A 25,158-nucleotide genomic window follows, 5' to 3' on the forward strand; every position below is an offset into this window, starting at 1 on the left:
GAATGCAAAATATTTTCACAGAGATATTTGCATGCAGGAGCAGCCACACAAAAATAGCTGTGGGTAAATGAAATTTCCAACCTGCCACAGATAGAGTCCTCAGGAAAGCTGCCTACAATGTGTCTAGAGAAATTATGATGAGACTGGATCCCTGGGAAGATGTTTGAAAATGGTCTTTGTTGTGCAGAAAATCTACAACTGATGAAAGATGGATCATGCTGGATCCTCCAGAAAGATGAAAACAGGGCAGGAGGGAGCCAGGGAACCATGAGCTGAGCTGCTCCTCCCAAAGCCGAAATTCTGGATGGGGTTCAAAGATGCACAAAGCTCCAGATTTTTCCAGAATAGAGGTGGTGGGATGTTATCAAAACAAAATCATCAAAGTGGGTTTTTCTTTAAGAGATGCTGCTGCATCCTGTTTGTTCCTTCTCTCTGTGGACAGCAGTCCAGAGGACCCAAGCACACCCCTCCTGTCCAGCTGTTTCAGAACTCTGCAAAGGCAATCTCTGTGACTTTACATAGAATTTCTGTAGAGTGACCATGTGGGTTATGAGTATATTGCACAAATAATTATTTATATGCACCATTAACTTTACTCTGAGCCTTGAAACACTAAACATGGGTGTACTTAGTAGCCCTTCTCACATTTCACCTCCAGAATAATCATCACTGCGTCTAATTCAGGGTGCACTAGATTTTTTTTTTTAGTTAAAGTAAATAAAATATCAACATGTATTTTCATGATGTAAGCTACAAAATATTTTAGAAGTCAAGAAAAGCAGAGTCAGAATTTCAGGAATAGTAAATTAGAGCAATTTACTAGTAAATTAGAGGAGAGGGAAGGGAAGGGAAGGGAAGGGAAGGGAAGGGAAGGGAAGGGAAGGGAAGGGAAGGGAAGGGAAGGGAAGGGAAGGGAAGGGAAGGGAAGGGAAGGGAAGGGAAGGGAAGGGAAGGGAAGGGAAGGGAAGGGAAGGGAAGGGAAGGGAAGGGAAGGGAAGGGAAGGGAAGGGAAGGGAAGGGAAGGGAAGGGAAGGGAAGGGAAGGGAAGGGAAGGGAAGGGAAGGGAAGGGAAGGGAAGGGAAGGGAAAAAAACCCACTTGTTTTATGGGAGAGACAAAAAAGGGTGCAGATACCCTTGACTCAAGCCAGTTGGATGGTTGATAACACTTGCTATATTCTGACTTCCCCTTTTCTGGGTATGAAAGCAATTTATGCTCATGTGAGAGTGCAGCTCCTCAAGTTCACTCACATTTCAGCATCTTTGAAACACTTCCCTGGGTTATTTTCCATCACTGTGCATGAGAAATAGGAAAATGCACTGTCAAGCTGAGCTGCCTTGGTGTAAGCAAGCTGGGAGTGTGTGACAGATCCCTTAAAAGCACTCAAACTCCTGTGCATTCTGAGCTAAAATATCCCTGGATGGCCCCAAGTTAAATCCCTGGTGCTTCCAAGCTCCTGCATTTCGCGGGTTCAGCTTGCTCTAACTCAAGAGGTGAAGCAAAATTTTGCTTCAGGTTTATGTTTTGTGCTTCATCTGTCTGTTCTCCTGTCTCCTGCTTTTGGAAGTAATTGTAACTAAGCTGCAAAAAATCAACTCTTGCTCCAGAAACAGTGTCCATGTGAGGAGTTTATAGTTTTACATCTAAGCCGTGATGCCATTGGAATAAGCTGGAATAATCAGCAAAGGAAAAAGTAATCTTGAATACGGACAAGATCTAAGGAACTTCCTGGGAAATGCAGCAGATTACATGTGTATATTTATATTAAAAAAACACATTTGTAACATCTGAAGGGCCTGCTGGGTCAGCAAGACATTGGTAACTGCTCAGGCCTACAAACCCCACAGCAAATGAGAGGAAATTCAACCTCTTTAATTGTTAAATTAAACAACTGCCTATCCCCCATGCTCAGCAGACACTGGGACACCCAGCACAGGCCAGCAGCTGCCAAGCCACTGGTTTGTACATTTGAGCCCCCCTCATTCAGAAGAGAGGCTGATTTACTCTGCTCTTGGACCTTGACAGGTGAAATAAGCAGATAACAGGGAGTAAAAGCAGATCATAACCAAGGAAAAAGCCATCCTATCCAAGCTGAATAGTGCTTGTGCCAGCCTTTTCCTTCTGGCCAGGCTGTTCTCTTCTTTCTCAGTTTTTGAATACCTCTTGAAGCAGTTTTGGGAGGTCTTCCACACTGAAAGGTTTAAGAGCCCAAAGGGAGAGAGCTAACACCTCTGTGCAGTGCATTATTTTCATTATATATGCAAATAAAACTCACAAGTCCTCATTCACAGCTGTCTCTTCACTGGGGAGTTCCTGAAATAGGACTGGGAACAGCCTTAGCTGCTACAGGGAATAAGCAAAAACTCCTGAGGGCACCCAGGGATTACTGTGCTCTCCTGAAATGGTCTTCCTCACTGTTCAGGTGCATTCCCATTTTCCTTAAAAGCCAGGCACTTCATTTAGCTCTTATTTAAATCCCAGACCTGGGCATTTAGCAAGTGGTAATTGGATTTTCCACAACAATATGCAACCACTTATGGAAAATCTGTTCTCCCTTATTCCAGCTCGGCAAGTCACCACTTAAAAATCTGATAGCAGGAGATTTGCCTTGCTCAGAGTGTGGGTTTATGGCTGTAAGTGCGTGGCAAAGAGCCAGCTTGTTCCAGTTGTAAATGCAACATTTAGGTTGCATTGCAAAGTAGAGACAAAACCACGGCATATTGCTGCTTTCTTGCAGAGCACTTACAGCAATAAGCACTTATTTTGAAAGCCAGCTTTGAGATAAGACTGCAGAAGTGAGATCTTGCTGCACTATTGTGTGTGTACATGTGGGCAATTACCCAAATCAATGGCTAGTAATTAAAAGCCAGGAAAAATAATCATCTGACAGATGCTCTTTCTTCTGCTGCGATGATTTGCAGCAAAATGGATTTATGCAATAGTTCTATTTTCTGTCTCTTTCTGATTTTGTGATCACAAGTTTTTACCATCTCACTTTCAGAAATGACATTAGATTCCTTGAATCCTTTGCCCTTTGCAAGGAAAGAAATGGAAGCAAGAGAACAGGATTGTTTCTCAGCTGCTTATCTATCAATATGGCACATCTATTGGTAGAAAAATGTTCCTGTTAGGCCCCTGATGATGTGATTTTAGTTTATTTTAACTAATATGAGAAAAGGATGGGGAAACAGAACTGAGAGAACTTGCAGTGCTGATGGAAAGCCAGGCCATTGACATCAGCTGCTGCTTTGCCATTCATTCCCAAAGGATTAAAACTTTTGCTGGAGGACTTTTTCTTAAAAGTTTAAGCCAAATTTGAAGACAACAACAGAACTCCCAAACCTAAACCGAATCTAAGCAACCTTGGTTTAATTTCCTAAATAGCCATCCCCTATGCTAAGCATCCTTCAACACACCACTGATTACATGACAGACAACTGTGCAGACTCCTTCTATAAAGCAGGGCTCTGATTAAAAAATGGCTGTAAGAGCAGAGTATTTTAGATGCAGTTTTTTAGGCTGATATAACTTTAGGGATTAAATTTCACTGAATCATCCACAGAACCCAAGTCATTCAATAATTCCGTATTTCTGTGTTGGGAGTGGCCACACATTCATTCACATGGACACAGAAATATTGGTAATTGAGGCCTTTCATTTCCATAGATCAAACACAGCAAGAGATCTTTTACAGCCTAATAGCATTTTTTGCAAAATGGTATTTTTATCATTTACCATTAGGAAATTTTTAGCAGAAGTTTCATTTGTAAAAGCAGGGAGTTTAAGTGTCATTGCCAATCCCTGCACACCCTGGGCTGCTCCCACCATCACCTGAGAACACATCACCTTGTCCAAGGGAATTTTAAAGGAAAAATCTCTTTCACAAGTCAAGAATAGTGGTTGGAGCTTTAAAATTTATTCCCTTCCTGAAGGATTGTTTCTCCTTTCTGAATTGGGTGCTGTGCTCACCTATGTCCACAAAATTACAAAACATTGCTTTCCCTGGTCAGGAATTTGTTCAGGTGGAAATTAAACACCAAATAATTGATGATAGAGAATCTAAAATTATTGTCACAGAGACACATAACTGCCTGGACAACACAGTTCCTACATGATCAAATATTCCAACTCACAATTGGAAAAAGAAAACAAAAATTGGATGTAAGAGTAATTATTCTGTGGCCTAATGGAGACAGTTAAAAAAAAATGGATGGGGTTAGATTAATCATAAGTAATTAGGCCAACAGTAAGAGCTCATTCTTTCATTATCTCCTGGTTTGACAGACCAAATCGATTCATTCCTCAGCCCTGCAGGATTCTAATAAGATTTATCTAAAAATGGAGCCATGCTTCTTTAGTTATCTATACTGTGAAGACACTCAGAAATCAATTGCTGTGGCCATAAGTGGACACTTCCCTTTTCTTATTTTCTTTTTTCTCAAGAAAGAGAAAAGCAACATATTCAGATTTGTTCAAGCATCACGTACCCTACAAATATTTGAACATGCAGTGGGATGGGAGCTCACATGCTGATGCACTGGGTGAATCCCAGGGGTCAGGGAGGGTGATGGGGTGAAGGAAATCTGTTTCCCACAAAGCAAACAGATTGCTGAAAGAAGGAAAATCTGCATTTGCAAATCCTTTCTTCTGATTGCACCTGACATGCACAGCAGGAAGAGGGGTAGGAACTGCCTTAAATTGCCTTGAGTGCAGCATCTCCAGCTTGCAGGCAGCTCCTCTTCCTACCTGGCATTTCTATTCCTTTTGTGATATAAATGTAATTTTTGTTTATGTTGATTGTCACAGGCTCTATGCACTGTGCTCACACTGAGCACCACTGTAGGATTTTCACAGAGGGACGTGAACAAATCCACTGCACAATTTCTGAAAAACTATTTTGAGGATGAAAAGAAAGTGCTACCAAAAAAAAAAAGTAAAAAGACTCTTTATATTTGAAGGCAAAATTGCTTTCCTTAAAAAAAAAAAGGTTAAAGTTGCAATCATGGAAGCAGCTGTAAAAGATCATCTTTGGCTAATAGTGGCATGTTATATTATTTTTTAAAAGATATAGACTCTTATCCAAAGCATTAAATATTTGCATATAAACTACCTTTCTTATGATTTTCTTTTGCAGGAGAAGTATACAGAAAAATGTAGCTGACTCTTGATGTCACTTGATACTCAAATGTAGTTTATATACCACATATTTCTTCAGATATTGTGAAATAGTTATTACTATTTTTGTTACAACTCAGTTTAGGTTTTCTATTCTTCAAATTAAAGATAAGGATAAACAATATTAATAAATAATAAACAAAATAAAAAACTATAAAGAATTATGATGCAGGTCCTATGACAACATTCAATAATTTAAAAAAGAATGAATAACCTTTAGAAATGTAGACTTTTTACTGAAAAAGACAGTGACTAAATCATTCAACCTGCAGAAGAAGCTGATATATAAGAAGAAATATAATTTAAGACTCTGCCCTCTATTTAGGCTGTTCAGAGAGAATTCTGCAGGTCTTAAACTCATATCAAATAATAATGGGGAGTTCTAAGGCTTTGTCCTGCTGGAACAACACTACTTTCTAGATGAGATGTACCTTAAAAGTAGCAAGACTGACACAGACAAAAAGAGATTGGGGAAGAAGAAAAGGAAAAGGAAAAGGAAAAGGAAAAGGAAAAGGAAAAGGAAAAGGAAAAGGAAAAGGAAAAGGAAAAGGAAAAGGAAAAGGAAAAGGAAAAGGAAAAGGAAAAGGAAAAGGAAAAGGAAAAGGAAAGTACTGTGAGAGTTTTTTTGAAGTGGAACTAGTCATGTGTACTGTACATATGTACATACTAAATTAATTTACATCCTAATATTGCTTTACAATGATATCTTGATTTAAATTTAATTAATCTTTGTTAGCATGACATAGACCCAACTTTTGATGACACTGCAAATATAAAAATAAGCTGCAATAGATCCTGCATTCACTTCCTCCCCCAGAAGCCAATATTAAACCCATCAAACACACTGCAAACAACTCCCACCTCACAAATGAAGCAAATGTATTCACAGCAGCATTTGTATTTTAAAATATTACTCAGAAAAATTAGTAGGTTTAGTAGCATGAAAATCCAAGTAAATATAGAAATCTAAGTATTAAATGTCCCTGAAGGTAAATATTCAAGAAAAATCAAGACTGTGAATCTATATCCATGCTGCATTTGAATCCCATTTGATTCCAATGAACCAGTAAACATCAACAGTTGATTGTGGTTAGTGATTAGTCATTACTCCTGTACCACAGGAATTGAAGGAAAAAGTAAATAACTTCGAGAACACTGTCCTAACACTATTTGTATTAAGAATTATTTTGTGCAGCTGACTCGGAGATATTGAGCCACTCTGTAATTTTAAGAAAACATGAGAAATAAATATATTTAAAAAAAAAAATTTCTTCTGTAAGAGTAGTGTGTTCTGACAAGAATTTCTGGGATAAATGTCCAAATGTAATTACTGTGCTCTCCTCAGCACAGCAGGGACAGGAGCTCCTGGAGCTGAGGAAGGGCCTGGAGCATCTCCGTGCCCAGGAAAGGCTGAGGGAGCTGGGGCTGCTCAGCCTGGAGAGGAGCCCCAGCTGAGAGGGGCCTCAGCCCTGGGTGCCCCTGGGTGTCCCTGGGTGTCCCTGAGGTGTCCCTGGCTGTCCCAGGCTGTCCCTGGGGTGTCCCTGGCTGTCCCTGGGGTGTCCCTGGCTGTCCCTGTCCATCCCAGGCTGTCCCTGTCCATCCCTGTCCATCCCTGTCCATCCCTGTCCATCCCTGGGTGTCCCTGTCCATCCCTGTCCATCCCTGTCCATCCCTGTCCATCCCTGTCCATCCCTGTCCATTCCTGGCTGTCCCTGTCCATCCCTGGCTGTCCCTGTCCATCCCTGTCCATCCCTGGCTGTCCCTGTCCATCCCTGTCCATCCCTGTCCATCCCTGTCCATCCCTGTCCATCCCTGGCTGTCCCTGTCCATCCCTGTCCATCCCTGTCCATCCCTGTCCATCCCTGTCCATCCCTGGCTGTCCCTGGGTGCAGGAGGGGCAGAGCAGGCCCAGGCTCTGCTCCAGGCCCAGCAATGGCACCAGAGCCACGGGCAGGGGCTGAGCCCAGCAATTCCCCCTGCACAGGAGGCACAACTTGTGCTCTGGGCAGAGGAATTGTGAACAGTGACAAGAATTGAGGAAAAGGCCTGAATCTGATCCAGGGCAGACTCAGGCTGGAGATCAGGGAAAAGTTCTTCTCCTAAAGCGTGCTGGGCACTGAGCAGGTTCCCAGTCTGGTCATGGCCCCAAGCCTGCCAAGAAGCTCAAGAAGCATTTGGAGAATCTCTCTCAGGCACATGGTGCGGCTCTTGGGCTGTCCTGTGCAGGGCCAGGGCTTGGACTGGATGATCCTTGTGAGTCCCTTCCAGCTCAGGATTCTATGATTCTAAACCACCAGTAAGAATAATTTGCAGAATATTTCCTCCCAGCTAAGAACATTTTGGGATTTCCGTTTATTGCGCCCGAGCACAGTAGGATTTGAAGAATGGTTCCAAATACAATAAATGACATTTGTCCTTTCTCAATGATGGTTATTATGAATGGATTATCTGTCTAGCTGGTATCAATCCCTGCCACACCACCATCTCAGCTGAAGGAGTAGCTCAGATATTATTTTCAAGTCTTGTTTCAGCAGTGTTCAGAGACAGAGGAGCTGCAGCCCTGGTCTGAAATGATCTCTGTGGCACAGAGTTTTCTGACCCCAGTTGGCCAAACCTGGACACAGAGTTCATTGCAATCTGAGAGCCACATAACACCTCTGAATAAAGTGATAATTTAAGAGGACATGAGAAATATTAATGTTGAGGAAGGAGAACATGCTAAAGTATCTGTAGATTTTATAGTACTAATCTGTTCAAGAAAGGGAGAAAATAAAGCAGCAGCTTCTGAGTCCCATCTTTATGAGGCTTTCTAAAAACCATGAAGATGTGAAGACATTTGAAAAGACTAGATCATCACTATTTTCTTAAACTGATTATTTTTCAGGAAAGCCTCAATAGTCTATACCCACTATGAAAACTTCTCCAAAAAGAAAACTTCTGAAAACGAACCTCACCAATGCTCCCTTTTGAATGTTGCCATTTAGGCATCAAAAAGCTGAGAGAGACAGCAATTTTGGGTGGAAAAAAACAAACAAAAAACCCCAGTAAATATTATTCTGTTGATACAGCAGAGTCTGTGTGCACTTTGTGGGAGAAAAATCCGCTTCACCTTTCTGCTGGCAACATTGCTGTGCAACCAGACTTGAAGAGAAAAAGGGCTGCTATATTCTTGCTCAAAAAATATTTATTAAAAAATAAAAAGAAAAGAAAGAAAGAAAGAGAGGTTCTTACCTCTCCTTTTCTCCTTAAATGAGAGCATTGCAAAGATTTGCATACAAACCCACTTGAGTATTTTTGCTGCAGCACATCTGGCAATTATCTTACAAGAGAATTGCCACGGGCTTGGCGTTACCCAGAGGAGCAGGGAACATTTGAAGGCAGGGAAGAAAAGGGATATTCCAGCCTTCTACCAGCTACCTTGAACATACTTCATGTTTAATTTCCGTCTGTTGCCAGAGGCACTGTGTTGTTATGACAGCTGATCTGCCATGGAATAGCTGTAAAGGAAAATCAACAAAGGATCGCTCCAGCGATTCTCGGCGCAATTTATTGGGGCTCGTGTCTGGCGGCTGCCGCCGCCTGTCGGGGTAATGACACATGATGGGTGATTAAAGTGCAAGTCCCTAAATCAAAGCTGTGCCAGCAGTTTGAAGAGGCAGAAAACAGCATTTAGAGCCCTGTTCCTTTCTCGTTGTGGGAGGACCTCATTAGGTAAAAAATGGGCTGTTTTGTTAACAAGAGGGAGCGCTTGCATCCAGGGAGATCTCTGTTGGTTCCAGGATTCACTCACGGCATCTTTTAGACTGTGCATTTCATGAAAATAAACCATTAGAGTCATAGAATCGTGGAACAGTTTGGGTTGGAATGGACCTTGAAGATCATCAAGTTCCAACTGCCCTGCTATGGGCAAGGACATAAAATTAAAACATAAAGGCATTAAGTTCATCACCACTGACTTGGAGTTGGACAGTTCATTCATAATCTCATCTTTAACACAGTTTTCACCTCTGATTGCCAAGAAATTGGTGGTAAAAGAGGGAGAGAGATGCCAGTCATGAGGGCAAGGGCAAAGGTGGGCAAGGGCAGCTCACCAGCTCAGTAGAAAGGAATGACTGGGACATGAGAGGAGTTGCAATTCAAGGAAATTCTTTTTTGTTTTCGTTGCTTTTTCCCCACTTTTTCATTCTCAGGACACATGCAAGCCATCTAGCTAGACTTTTTTTACCAATTCTGGCTAAATTTGTCCATTTTACAAAAGTGTACCCTATTTGAGATAACTGCAAAATAGGGATGAAGAATCAAATAAGTGAAAAAGCCTTTTTTTAAAAAAAGAAAAAAGATGACAGAATGTCAGAAGGAAAAAACAGTAAATCAGGGTACACAAAAAGAGAAGGGAGCTTTTGTCTTGTTTTGTTTTTCCACAGAAAATAGTACTTACAGACCATGGGACTGTAGGAAAAATGGAGCAAAGAAAGATTAAGAAATATCAAAATAACTGGGCTCAGGTGAATTTGACATAGCATTATTGCTGTCCTTCTTACAAGTGTTTTTTGGAGGTATTAGAGACAGTGATTTTAAGCTTCCTTTACCACATATCATGGATAATCTATCTTTGCAAATGTAGAACAGGCAATGCCACCCTTCCTGACACCTTGTGGGATACATGCATTTTAATGAGATATTGGCTTTTTATACACAAACAAAAGTAGCAGTCAGGCAGATCTCAACATTCCTGTGCTCTCAGCAAGGAATTATTTTCCCAAAGACTAAAATGAGCATTTAGAGGCACCCTGGTGAGCAGAGCACAGTGAGTTCTCCATCACAGCTTGCTGGCTTTGCTGCTGGTGTCGCAGCAGAGCAAACTCATTTGCCTGGTCACATGGAAATTGTCCCTTTATCCTGCCTGGATAAAGCTTCACAGGCAGAGTTTTCCATCCATCTCAATAAACAAATGCTGCAGTGCTTCAGCCATATGGTGCAGCAACTGTTAGCTTGCCGTGGAGAAAAGAGCTCCACGCCATTCAGTCTCCATCCATAAGCATCTTCTGGGTTTATTTGTCTCTGTAACCAATGTTCTATTTTATTTTTTTTTTGCAGTAGTGTGTGTGATTGAGGTCTCTTTGCTCCAAGAGTTGTCTGAAGATGGTGAGAAACAAATCTGGCCTAGAAGAGGTCATGGTCAACATTGGCAAGCAGCACTGTAAGAGAGGCAGAGGCAGCAGAAACACGACCTGCTGCAGGAACAGGTTCCACGTTTTACCAGTTTTACCAGGCTCCCTTTCCCCACCAGCCTCTTCTCCTGTTATCCCATCTGCTCTTGTCATAATCAACAATTTTTAATTTTTAATTTAATTTTTTTTAAAAAAAAGCCTCAGTGGTGTAAATTGGCATTAAAAGAATTAGCTGGGATTAGCATGTTCCTGCTGGAAGGAGCTGTGGATCTGACTGACAGCTTTAGGTTTATGTATTAAACACATATAGTGCCAATAGCTAAGAAGCATATTTGAAGGGAAAGTGAATGAAGCAATTCTGTTTTCTTGGCAGACAGGATTTGTTGGAAATGTTTTGATGATCAGATTAAAACTTGTTAGGTTCCACACTGTCGAGAAAAGAAGTGATAGATTTAAGAAGGGGCAGGGCTAACGTGGTTGCCTCCAACAGATTATTTACACAGGAACATGCATGCCTTAATGCAAGCTTGCTTTGCAGGAGGTAATTTCTTCAGGATACCATTCTATCACATTATATATAGCCCCTAAAGTGGAATTAGGAAGTGTGACATTTATTCAGAGGAAGACAGGCAGACAGTCCATTTTAAGCAATCATCTCTTCCCCTGTGACTCCCAGGCAACCTTTAAATAATTTTAGTTCCTCCCTTCGTGTTAAAGGCTCATTATCCTTTATAGAAATTCTTCAGAAGTCTTCTCATGCCAAGCACCAGGAGTCATTTCTCAAGACAGCACTGGATTCCTTGTTCCAGATCTCTCATAACTTTCTAATATTGTGTGTCTTAGTGAATATGGAATTTGGGAACTACTTATCTTTGAATCACAAGAAGAGAAAAATTCACTGGTCATGATTTTTATTTTTTCCATCCCTTGAAAAGAAAGGGAGAATGATAATAGCTGCTAAATGAAAATTTTCTGCACTGTGGTTCCTGATTCAGCATTGATGCTGGCAGCTTGCTCTTTTCACATTTCTGATGGTATTGCTGCAGCCTCTTTCTTTTCCTCTCTTTCTTTTATTTTTAATCTTTCTTTTCTTTTTCTCATTCTTTGCACTCCATTCTCATGCAATGTCCCTTCCAACGAGAATTTGGATCAGTTTCTCTGACATGAAGGCGTCACTCAACAAATACTGAGGCACTAAATAAATGTATATCTGGAATTATTACAATTTCCTCCTTAGCACTAAGAGTTTTTTTAAGCAAGCCATGCTGTTTTATAGCTTAACAGAGTTTTCACTAAGAAAAAATTTTAGAGGTAGGAAGTCATGGAAATAGATTAAATCAATTTTCATCCTGCCCACTTCTGAACTACTGAAGCAAAATTTTCTTACTCTCCTTTGACAACAAAGATCAGCATAAAAGTCTAATTTTTTTGTTTGGGTACAGGTGAGAGTGGAAATCCTGGAGGACTAAAGCATCAGCTCATTTAAGAGATTTTTAAATAAAATCTATGAAAGGTTAAACTTTATCCAGCAGTGTTAAAAACAGAGTAGGTAAAAACTTCTATCAGACGTGGAGGAGAAGAATCTCCTGTGCACTGGTGAGTTTATTTCCAAGTTCAGTGATGCCATCAGTGGTTAGCACCTGCATGCATGAGGTACCTGTGGCACAAGGAACGAGAAGTGAAGGAATTAGGTGTAAATTAATTAGGGACTGTTGCCATGTTTTTCTTTCTGAGGGCCAGTCTCATTTCATGATCAAATCCAAATCCATCTAAGCCACTCTGCTTTTTCTATCAGATTTGAGCTACTGCTCTTAGATAAACCATAAATAGACTGAAGGAAGATGGGAAGGAAATTTGTCACAAGGAAGCCACAAAAATATTCATCAATGCTATTCCTTGTTTAAGTTTTGGAAGCTGTTTATTACTTACCAGCTCTGTCACCCAGAAACTACTGCATGGGCCAGGTCTCATCCTCTGCCTCTGCCTAAAGAAGGCATTTAGGGTGACCTTGTGGAGAAGGATCAACTAATCAAGAATACCATGAGTTTCATGAAGTAAAACCAGGATTTTTATCTAGATGAGGACTAGACTTGAGGACCAGGGGCCAGGCTTGAGGGGAGAATGAAGGATCCCGAATAACCACACAGAAAAAGGAAACAGTGAATGACGAGAGAGATCAAAGGCAAATCCAGGCCCTCACTTTGGAGTCCGTCCACCTGACCAGGTGCAAATATCATGAGCCAAAACCACACCACCAGAACAGGGGATCCAGCCATAACTGCAGCCCATCTCCCCAGAGCATCTTGTCCTTAATGAGTGTTTGATGGAAGCTAAAACTCTGCCCCTTCCACGCACAACCTCACAGTGCTCTCTGCAGCAGCTGGAGCTGGACTGGTGTCAGTGTGGGTGTGTGAGGGGCACAGGCTGCTCCCTCCTATCTCAGAGCCAGAGGGGTTTTCATTAGATTCAAACAGCAGCTGGCTCCCCAGGGAAGCTCCTGCTCTTACTTGATAAGGGATGCTCTTTTATCACACATGAAACTGCATGCAGTGATCAGACAGGCAGCGTGCACGGCTGCCAAGCAGAGGGAAGCTGGCTCTTGGTAGGATATTGCAGCAGTGCCTCACTCCTGCTATTGAAGATTGGCCCAAAAACGGCCAGTTCTGCAAACCTCAGAAGCTGGAACTTCTACCAGCCCACAGAAAAAAATGTCCAATTATTATACTTGCTGGAGAGGTCATCATGTTGTTTTTGAGAAGATGAAGTTGCTACGGTAAATTAGAGTGGAGGGGACATCTGAGATACTGGGGCTTGCAAATTTTTGACACTTAAAATAACTTAGTTATTAATTCTGAACAACAAACAACACCCTTCAACCTAAACATTAATTGTCTAAAGTGCACCCTCCAATAGAAAATAAATTCTATTTTTCTTCCTTTCTGAAAAAAAAAAATCTTTTTACTTTCAAGGGCAAAACTTTTTCAAGCTAATTGGCATCCCAGAACTTCAAAGCATTCTGTAAATCTTCAAAAACCCTACAAACATGAAAGTACATAGTGTGGTAACCTCCTTCAGTACTGGTCTGACAGGTCATCCAGGAACATTGGCATGCTGATGTGTCAACAGTCTCTTTTTTCCTCCAGTGACAGAAACTATATTATCTCTACAACTTTTTTTTTTTTTTTTCCATATATTTCCTCTCTTTTTTAAACTTTGTTGATGTTTCAAGGAATTAAAGCCAACTTGCACTTGAAAACTGGACTGCTTTTGTCTCTTGTGCCTGGAAAGCAGAGGTAGGTTGAGCTTCTGCAATTAGATGGATTTTCTGAATATTACCTGGGCAAGTCAAAATAACTACTGTGGCTGTATCTATAAAATCTTAAGAGTATGTTTTAATGTCTTGTGGTATCTACTTATAGTAATTGTACCTATAGTTTCCACCTATGATATATTGAGAATTGATTATCTTTTTAATCCACATGTCTTTCAGCTTCTGAGATTTATGACAATTGCTGTGGGTATTTCTCCTTTGTTATTATTTTTTTACTCCTGACCAACTTTCTTACTTTCCCTTCATGACTCAGAGATAGCTTTCAGACCTGGTACAAATTTCCTTTTCTTCCTCTACCAAACAAAGGTTTTTATAAATCATCCTAACTTCCAGGTGCTACCACACGCAGCCAAAAGCCAAAATTAAATCAAAACCCAACAAATCCAACCTCTCCCCTCCCAACCCCCTTCCCTTCCCTCCACACTGAGGATGCAGCAAAACCTTTTACTGTTTTTCACTCAATGGCAATATCTGGATCACAGAGAAGCGTTTCAGTTCTTACTTTTAACAGTGAGGTACATGGACTTGCTGACGTCTGCTCCCACATCATTGCTGACCTTGCAGAGGTAGTATCCACTGTCTTCCTCCAGCACATGTTTAATCAGCAAGGAGCCGTTTGTCAGCAGCTGGATGCGACCGTTCAGCGCGATCGGCTGGAACTGGGGAACCCCGGCACCTGGAGCAAGAAACCCAGGGAAAAAAGGTTAAAAAAGCATCTCATATATTTATTTTTAACAAGGCACAAGCTATAGGTTCCTGTTCCTAGAGGCTCCATGCAATTAAAGTGGCTTTTGATATCAGCAGAACGAACAGAATGGTTCTTTAGCCTAACTGAATTCATTGCATGAAGAGAAGGAAGGCTTGTGGAATGCAGCAGCAGCAATAATTTGCCCATATTAAAGGGGCAAAAGGGACACAAAGCAGAAGAACCAGGAAGGGGGAGAGAGGAAATGAAGACTTTCAGCCCTTTCATGGATGAAAAGGCACATTTGTTGTACATTTAGAGGCTGATGAATTATTGACAATTACAGCTGAACAGTCATGGCAGTATGCATCCCTAATGCAAACAGCAAATGAATTTCTTATGACTGAGAGGGATGTCTGTTGTAGTAAACATGGCACACTCAGGGGACCTCTAGGACCTTGTTTATGAAACCCTGGATAACATGGAAAACCACATCAGTGACTGTTCCTCTTGTTTGCTTCTACAGCTGATGGACTGGTGACACAAAAAATCTCTGTTCTCCCATGTTTGCAGCCAGTATTTATTGAGACTATAAAAAAAACCCTCAAAAAAAATAAATCCACAAAAACCCCTAAATGAAACAAAGCAACAAAAAGCTCAGATCACTGATCAGACACATTTGGTAGCACTGTAGAAATGGGAGGTCCATAAAAACACGAAGCCAAAGATTTTTGTATCATTTGGTTTTAAGAAAGAAACTACTTTTCCTTGGAAATAAGGTACTGGGTAATTTAGGGAACAGGAAACAGGATCCTGCTGTACTGTCACCACAAACTCATGTTCCTCCAGTATTAAAGACTCCCTAAATGTATATTAAGGTACATTTCTTGTAACAAAGGGGTTTTCAACCTGCTTTGGCAGCAGGACAAGAAGTCAAAAGTTGGTTTTCTTCAATGGAATTCTCTTACACCACTTTCTGTACACAAATTTAATATCTGTCAGCATTAATCACTATAAACAGTTGGATGAGTCAACCCAGAAGGAAATAAGGTGAATAAATATTATGGGGAATTATTTAGTGTAACATAATGAGCTAGAACAACCTATGAATACAACATTTACGCTATTAAAAAAGAACAGACATGCATATCAAAACCACTTCTAGCCCTAGAAGAGTTTTGGGAACTTACGGCTATACTGAAGGTCTGGTGACCAATACTATGAACTTAATGTTAAAATGATAATGTTTTCATAAAAAACTTCAGTTGCCATTGATGATTTTTCACCTATTTTATATGCATGTCCATTTTTCCTTTTGCCAGTTTTTTTTCTTTACCAAGCCATTTTTTCCTGTGATTTAGTTGGAATGCTCATTTATGCTTTACTAACTGTAGATGCTTGCCACTGATTGCCCACTCACTTCCTGTGCTTCTCCACATGAAAAATTGTGGGAACAATTTAGTGTTCACAGAAAGGAAAGGGCTGATACTCCTGAGGACAGCTGCTGGAAAAACAGGAAAAAAAAAAAATTGTGCAGCAGTTTGCAAAGCGTTCTTAATCTTCACACGTGTTTTTACTGCTACTGCAGCCAAATTGAGCAGGAGAGAATCTTATCCCATCCATCTGCATGGATGAGTCTGAAAGGGGACATCCAACTATTCTATCATTCCAAGATGGGTTATTTATCTCCTCACAGTTAATTACAGCTCATCTAGCTTGGCTTGGCACCCTCCTTCAGCACACAAACAGAAGAAACCAGAATTATCCCTTTGGGCCTTTTTTTAGAATTAAAATCCCACATACCACTGAGATTAATGGAATTTGGAACTCGGCACCCTTCTTGCAACAAACCATAATCTATCAATAAGAGCACAAATAGTCTTTAACATGAACATTTCTCTCACCCTTTTTTCTGCAAATACAATTTGGACTTAGATCCTAAGAAAACCAAAAGTGACATGAAGGATTACATAGATTTCTTCTCATCAGCACCTCATTTTGTTTTATAAGGAGTTAATTCATTTAGATTGTGTACAGAGTTTGCAGAATGTGGATTTTTTGCTAAAGCCCACCAGAAGACAACCGGCCAGAAGACGCAATCTATCAGGCAGCACATTTTAATTAAAAAGCAGTCAATTTCCTATGGTTACTGAGGGTCAAGTGGGGCCACTTTTAATGCTCTGTTACACGAGGAGAAAATGTTAAAGTATTATGTAAAGCTCATACTGAATTACTGCTTATGCTAATGCTACCTGACCTTCCTTCTTTGCTGAAAAGATGTGATTGGCCATGTTATCATGAATTTTGAAGCAGGGGAGAAAATAAAATCAGCCAAATGCTGCTGGTGAACCTTGTGCTGAGGTTGTTTCAATTAAAGCTGTGTCTCTTCTCTCCCAGCCATCCCTTTCATCCCTTGCCTGCCGAGGCCACAGCTGAGCCAGGCTCACAGGCACAGCCAGGACATCTCCAGGGCACAGCAAAAGTCCATCCAGCTCAGCCTTGTGTGGGCCAGTGGCCAGCGTGTCGCCCTGAAAACTCAGTTTCTGAGCTTGCTGACATGGTTTTCTAAAGACTTTCCCAGGACAGTAACTGTAAACATAGATATGTGTACATTCTTTCTGTTACACGTCTTGTGATGAACATCTCTCATGGCCAGTGCTGTGAGAAAGTGTTATCCTGACCATCCAATCCCTGGCTGTGGTCAGGAGCCTATAAATCCTGGGGGGAAAAATAAACTCTCTCTTCTCTTCACCACACCTCGACCTGTGTCCGTGTGATCTATTCATCTTCAGCGGTAACAGCCAGCGCTCTGTGATTTATGAGGAATAAACCACGGCTGATCTGTCCCTTACTGGACCCTGCTGCTCCCTGGAAACTTGGAGATTAAAGCAGCAATTTAGGGGTGAGTGGGATGTAATTAGGGCAGAATTAGCCTGTCCCCAGTGGTCACCATGGGAATCCTACCTTTAGAGTACTTCCAGACGATGGTGGGAACGGGATAACCCTCGGCAGAGCAGTTGAGAATGACGGCTTTTCCATAGATCCCATCCTGGTCGCTGGGCTGGACCACAAACCTGGGGGGCACTGTGGATGGGAAGGGAGCAGAGGCAGCCATGAGAATTCCAGAAATTCATTTGGTATCTCAGAATAGCAGAGCAGTCATATACAGAATTAAAACATTTCACAGCGAAAAGCAAAAGTTAAAACCAGTTTTTTGCTGATCCATGAACACATTAAGGTTGGTTTTAGCAGATAGTTCACTTCCTGAACAAAATCTTGATGTATTTCTTGCCAGACATGACAAATCACTGGTCCTTACAGGATACCAAAATAAGTTTATAAGATCTCTCCATGGGAGAGGTTAAAAACAGAGTAATAGATAAATCATATTATTGTGGACAGAAAATAAATGCTTTCTATGGAAGGTAGGTTTGTAAGATGTCTAAGAACAATTGAATTTTTCCATTTGCTTTTTATAACACTGAACTAGCAAGCTTTAGGGAAAAAAAAAAAGAATTTGATCATTTGCTATAAATTACCTTAACAATAATGCTTTTATTAGCAATCAAATCACTTCATATTAAACTGAGGCTGTTTGAACCATAATTTCTGATGGCACTTTGCTTTCCAACCAGCCAGAGAAATTGAAAAAAAATCTTATTTCAGTGCATCAATGTACACATGTTATTAAACATATTCCAAAGTAGCATAAAACCACTGCAGTGAGTCTTCCACACGTACCTATTTATACATAAAAAAAAAGAAGAGCTGCTTATCTCAAGGAAAAGCTCTACATGCTCCAAACACAGGTACACAGTGAAGAAAACAGCTTGTGGTAATGTTAGGTCCAAAAATTTGACATGAAAGCCTGATTCTAAATGTCAGTCTCAGTAAAACCTACAAATTTAGCAAAAACATGAAAAAGAGGCTGAAAGTTGTGAAGATTGTGGAAAATCCCATGAAAATTTTGAATATTAAGTGTTTAGTGGTTTTATTAAGGTCAGTTAAGGTCACAGAATTCTGTTGACCTCCTGTTCTTTGGTTCAGAACATGAAAGTGTAAATATCAAAGAAAAAAAAAGTAAATTAATTGTGTTTTTAGTCGACATGTTTTTAATTTTGTCATTTCTCACAGGGCCACAGAGAGTGACTGAACATGTGACAGACTATTTTATTCTCAAATTTTTATTCTTTTTTTTATTTTTTTTCACTTGAGTTCAGCAACACACTGATATCTAAGGCAGCACAGGAGAAATCCTAATAGTTCCTTGCTCTCCTCATCCCACTGTAAAATTTGAAGCCTCATAGATTCTCCAGGTCCAGGCAGTGCTGAATTTGTCTGAAGGGCTGGAGAAAACTAAACAAAGGACCCAACCATCCATCCTTGCTCTGATCCGCCCCACGAGCTGCCTCCCCAAAAATAACAGAAATTAGGAAAGGAAGTCTGGCAGAAGATTGTAGCACAAGAAAATGAAGGGGAGCTCAGGGGGGGACCTCAGTACTGTAAATATTTTCCCTGGGGCCTGAAATAGTTATTAATGCCATGAACATAGGACTAATTATCCATCGAGAAAATCTGTGCAGCAGAAACACAGCAGAAGCACCAATGCTCTAATATATGACCCTCAAGTTGTTTCCAGCACAAACACTCTCATAATTCATGCAAATATTAGCTCTCATTGTGCCAGAGCATCCCAAGTTTTCCTGGAGGAGAAATGGGAGCTGCCAATGTTGGTGTGGGCAGGACAGCTCAGAGTTGAAGGTCTGTGGAAATTCTCTCTGCAGGTTCAGAGACTCCTCCTCAAGCCTTCCTCCCTGTGCCTTCACAATCCAGACTCCCCTCCAGCTTTCTCTTTCCACATTCCTAGATAGAGTTGCTTTTTAAAAAAGGACAACAATCCTCTGGATGGCAAATAATCCCCCTAGCTGGACCTTTTCCTCTCTGAATCCCACGGCCAAAATGCAAATCTGTTTATTGCCTAACCACAGAAAAGCTGTTTGGAACACAGCTAGAAGAAACAGAAGGAACCAGCAGTGATAGAGGCAAGGGGTACCTCTACCAGAAAATATATTTACTGCTGACAAACACTCTGGCTTTCCAAATGGCTGACAAACATTTATTGTAGGCTATGTTAATTCACAATAGGTAAACACAGAACGTGAAATCCCAGCAGCAGCAGCGGCTCTGGGCCACCACCCATCCTGTTCTAATCATTTGCTCAGAGAAGGCATTTGCTCCAGCAGCTTCTTTCTCACTGTCCTGTGTTCATCTCATCCCCAAACACACAATGAGGTATTTTCCAAGGCAGGTGGAAAGCACAGTTAGTTGCACAAATAGATTTGATTTCGAACGACTTGGCACGGTGGCATCGGCTTGTTTCACCTCGGTAGCTGTGAGTAAATTTGTGTTTGCAGCTTCTGAAAAATCAATTACAAGCTGCTTATCCATAAAGAGGGATAAAAAAGTCAATGCAAAACACGAACCCATCATTCTTACAGGTGAATGATTACAGAAGATGCAATGGAGTGACTGATAATTACTGTCCTCTACCACTGAAGAGGGTGAAGAGCAGAATGCCTTTCAAAATCTGTCTTCCAATACAAAGTTTCTGTAATTTGTTTTATTTCCCTTCTCTTTGAAAAACATTTTTTTATATTCTTCATTTGCTATGGATGACACTGGCAAGAAATGCTAAATTTTCAGGAAATTGTTTTATTAAATGAGCGTGCATATGCAGAAAGTGCTGGAAAAAGTTAAGCAAGACTGCTTAGTATAAAATAAATGCAATCAGTCTTTAAAACACTATTTGAAGTTACCTGCCAATACACACATTTTCTGTGTAATCCCATTGGGCACATAAATAAAAAAAAAAAAGGATGGATGCCCAGAGGAAATATTCTTTGGGCTTTTCTATGGAAATTCTGCCACATTCTTCCACATCTTTCAATAACTCACAAAGATATCAGTGATGTGTTGTGCCTTTAACACTGACAAGATCTGAACAAGGCTTTTCACCACATCAATATCACTGTATTTTGGGTATCTATAAAACCTTTTTCTCAGATATTCTTGATATTGTCGATTCTAATTGTTACTTTCAGTAGAGAAAAGTACTGGAGTGGTAACTGCAGAAATTAAATTTTGCTCAGAAATTAAATCTCAGGTGTATCAAGGAATTTCCATCTTTGGATCCATAAACAAAACTTACTTGAAAAACTCAGCCCACAGCCAGTAATAGAAACAGTTTCTATGTTCAGTAAAGCTTTGGCCATCCTTTAGGACTGGTTATAAAAATGCCAATTGCTGCTCTGGTTTTGAAGACACAAACTGTTTTCACTTAGTCTTAAGACTGCCAATAGAAATCTGAAGAGATGCTACACCAAAATAAAATTACTCATTCATTGACCTTTCAATTGTTTCTGTATTGCTGTCTAGGTAAAGCCACAAGATTTTTCTTCTTATATAAATGATGAAAAAGCAAACAGAGCAGACCTTTACATTTTTCTTCCTCCTTGCTTGTTTGCTTCTCAATTTTATATCAATTTAATGACTTGTTCTGTGCTATGTGCTGCCATAGTTCAGAACACAATTCTGTTAAACACTTGTTCTAGATTTTGATTCTTAGATTTTGATGATAAAACTACATTCATTTTTTGTTATCTTCCAGGAGATCATTAGCCCTTAAATAAAATATGCTTAGCAAGAATTTAACCAAGCTAATTTGTCTGATATGTTTGAGTTAATAGAAAAAAGTAAACAATTAGTTCCTCCTCTCTCTTTAGTTGTAAAAGTGTGAGACTCCTCTGCTCTTTTAGAAGTGAAACTCTGAAATTGCTCACAAATGTGGCAGAAGAGTTCTGCTTTTACCATCCTCCTTGTCCCAGCTGCACAGCTCCTTGAGCCTGTGAAGGAGGGCATTTAAAATTGCTTTAACAGTGAGTTTCTGTGGGCTCTCATTTCATGCAGCCCACAGGTGTGTGATGAGAAATGAGCTGTTGAATTGTTTAGGGTGAGAGCCATCAGTTGACAGATGCAAACATGTTAATGGGTGAACTCAAAGGAGTTGAAAGGTTAAAAAATAAAGGTTAAAAGGATTTAAAATACCTAAAAAACGTTTTTTTAGTCAATATTATGATTAGCAGTCTTTCCCTGAGGGAAAACAAAGGATGAAGCAATCAGAAGAGGGTTCAGCACCCCCCAAATCCTTCTCCCAGGGCTTCTCCATCTTTTCACCCCCAGCCTGGATCGATCCCAGGGATTCCCTGACCCAGGAATCATCACTTGGCCTTGTTAAAGCCCATGAGATCCCCGTGGTCCCACATCCACTCCCTGATTTAAATTTGCTCTGTGTAAATGCAGGAATCCCTTCTGACTGTGCCAGGGACCAGATGCCCCACTCTGGGTTCCTTCCTGGACCTCAAATCCACGCCAGCCCTTCTGGCTCCCAGGTCCAGGGATCAGTGACTGCTCTGGGGAGCAATTCTGGAGCTCCCAACACCAGCTGCTCTGCTGGGCTACTGGAGTGAGTTAAGGAATAATCTACGACATTGGCCCGGAACGCAGCGTTTCATTTTCACCTGGAATATTTGTGCTTCACATTTAGGTCTCACTGTCAAAATGATGGAGGAAATTTAATCAGCCAAAGCAACTGCTGATGTATTAATGAATGAGGTCGTTAAACACTGTACTTTAGCAAAGATGAACAGTTATTAAATTTGGTCATTGGACCTAAGGGGTCGATTTAGCTGGTTTAGTGAAACCATTTGCTCTGCAGTCAAGAAAAAGAGATGTACTTTTACAAAATGAGACCGTGCCCAGTGGTTTGTGTTGATCAGGTTTGTCTAATGAATACATTAAATAAGTGAATCTTTGAGGAGTCATCTTCAAAGCCACAATGTAAACACCAGCAAAGAAAGTAAATGAGTTTTGACACCAGCTCTGACCTTAAATCTTCCCTCCCTGCTCTTCTGTCCCAAACTACTTTTGCTGCATAACCCCAGCACCACCACCACACATCACAAAAAATGTGGAAACTCTCTTACTATCTGGATAATTCAGGGACTCCTCATTGGTTACCTAACTATCTGATTATATTCAACACCCCTGGCAAGTGCAAAATGAAAACACATTTAATGCACTAAAAGCATTATGGGGGGTTAGTAGGTATCTATAGATCTTAACTCAGTTTTTACTTACAATGTATTCACTAACAGCAGATATAAAATCATGATTTATGCATCCACTACTATCTTTGAATTCCCTTTTCTGGTAGTATCAGAAAAATTCTGAACTCATAATACATTTATCAGTTTTTTTTTTCTTTTTGGTTACCCATTAGAATTTTTTTCACTGCTTTTTATTTCATAAGTACTTCATTTTAGGAAACTCTACAGAAATGAATAACACATGATAAAGTGTATATAGATTTTTAATCACTCTTAGATGACAGCCTTAATGAGTAAAGCCTTGATTAATTCCTCGTGATGATTTAAGTAGATGACAGAGAAGATATTTTCCTCATTTCTATCTATGGCTCTCATGACAGGATCCTATCCTTTCCTTTTTTTATTAGCATGACTAGGAAACCAAGAGTGTGCCGAGAAATAAATAATAATAATAATAATAGCAATAATAATAATAATAATAATAATAATAATAATAATAATAATAATAATTTATAAAGTTTTGAGAAGCCCTTCTAGCTGCCAAATTTTTAATGCATTTCCAGAAGATCTGCAGACCAGGATTTAGCAGAGCCTAGGATTTTGAGAAGGAAAGCCCTGTTCTCACTCACCTCCACTTCCTACTGAGCTTTCAAAAGATATTCCATTAACACTGGGGCTAATCAAGCCTGCTTTTGTGTGGATGTGTATCTCGTGTTTGAGGAGAGATCCCAGTGGGAACAATTCTTGTGTTGGCAGAAGGTTTTGCCTGTTCAGATTCTCTGGTATTACACCCAATGTTTCTTATCAATCAACTCTTAATATGAAGTTTGCAGAGCTCAGCTCTACTGGAGGTGTTTTTCCCTCTTCCAATTAGTCTAAAATTAGCCAATAATTTGTGGCTAAGCACTGACAGCCCCATGTCCAGAGCATTTGGCTGTGTCTCATTTCTAGGTTCTCACCAAGGAGCTCATGGCAGAGAGAGCTGGGACTGCCCTGAGATGATTTTACCCAGATGCTGCAAAGCTTTAATGCCTCACTTTCTCTCAGCTGCTGCCTTCTGTCTCCTGTGTGAGAGATATTTAACACCTTCCCCTGATATTTAACACAGGGAGAATCCAGCCTTGCTGGCCAGGTGTTTTTATGGCTCCTCATCACCCCTTGGTTGCTTTTATAAAGCACAAAGTAATTGGAACTGTGAAGATTTGCCATGAAGTGCCCACAGAATTTAAGAAACCAGTGCTCATTTTCCTCTTGCTGTTTAACAACCTGGGGAAAATGGCAGTGCAGCTCAGATATGAAAAATAATATTTGTAGGATGAATATAAGAAATCTATTTAACACATTTAAAACTTCACAGGAATATATGATAATAAAAAATAGCAGATCTATTGATCTGCTGACCTAATCTGACTGAAAATATTGAGGAAAAAGTATTGGAAGATGTAAATTTATGTTTGTGTATGGAATCTGCAGAAGTTTGTGTGTTCACTAATAATGCAAATGAAGCAATGAGAAGTTGCCCTGTGTTTCTTCATTCACCTTAGGAATGGCTTGACTTTAGATTCCACTTCTAGTCCTCCTCATGTAAAATGATGTGGATTCCCATTAGTTTGTAAACTTGATGGCCTGCACTGTTTTAATATCTACTTTTGAAATTAATACAAGGGCAGACCAAATAAGGAAAAAGGAATTGTGTGGGTAGCAGTCATATTTCACTTAATTTTCCTTTCCCATAGGATAGCCAACATTTAAGTTTAAAGCACAATGCTGAGAAACCCTCAAACAATGGGGATTAGAAAGAGGAGTTAAAGCACCAGTTCGTCTCCCTGTATTTGGAGATTAACTACTTAGATTATTTAGAAAAATATAATGTTTCAGTTATTCAGTACAGTATGAACAAAAAGATGAGGAGGGGTCAGAAATCCTGGAGAATAAACAGGCAGCAGGAAAACAAGTCTTAATTGAAATGTGTACAGGTCAGGTTGGGATGCAGAGGAGGAGAGATCACGGTGCCTCTCTGGAGGCTGTTTGAGTTCTGACCTCTGTGGGATGAGGCAGCTGAAGCAGTTCAGTACGAGGGAAAGAGGTCAGGGTAGGGTTTTGGCAGAGAATTCAGGTCAGACATTATATGGTATTTTCCCCTTTTCCTCTGAGTGAGAGCTGTTATCTCAGAGGCACATCCAAAACTGATTAAAACATTATCATTTAAAGTGGCAGCAGGAGAGAGGAGAGGATTTAAGGAGGCTCTGCAGAGCATCACTTGGGCAGAAAGATGAACAAGGGGGGAATGTGATGTTGCCTTCATAACCTCCTAAAAAACTGCAGGATCCAGAATTGCTCTTGGGTATAAGAGAGTGAAAAGCTCCTTTCTATCATGCTCATGGATTTATGAAGACAGAGACCTCCTCAGGAGGTGTAATTAGAGCAGAAAGCATTCGAGGGGGAAATGGAGGTGAAAATGGGGGTGTTGGGGTGAGGGACAGGTGAAGGGCTCCCCAAAACTCCTCTGCTGGACAAGAAGGGAAAACTGATTAATGCCTGAAAAGGCAGCAAGAGGCAGCTGCATCCTGGGAACAGAGGTCAGGGGAGGAATTACCCACAGACAGCAGGAGACAGGGAAAGTGCATTTCAG

General features: G+C 40.4%; 1 protein-coding gene across 1 annotated transcript in view; it reads right to left on the reverse strand.

Moving 5' to 3' along the window:
- The window catches only part of DSCAM (DS cell adhesion molecule), a 441,606-nt gene that overhangs the window by 133,005 nt on the left and 283,443 nt on the right, over positions 1 to 25,158 (reverse strand). The window contains exons 10-11 of the mRNA XM_058834121.1: positions 17,326 to 17,445; positions 14,179 to 14,352 (exon numbers count right to left, since the gene is read on the reverse strand). Coding sequence (XP_058690104.1) covers positions 14,179 to 14,352; positions 17,326 to 17,445 — 294 coding nt within the window. The remainder of the gene's footprint in view (positions 1 to 14,178; positions 14,353 to 17,325; positions 17,446 to 25,158) is intronic.

Source organism: Poecile atricapillus, chromosome 1 (assembly GCF_030490865.1).
Source record: "Poecile atricapillus isolate bPoeAtr1 chromosome 1, bPoeAtr1.hap1, whole genome shotgun sequence".
Lineage (NCBI taxonomy): Eukaryota > Metazoa > Chordata > Aves > Passeriformes > Paridae > Poecile > Poecile atricapillus.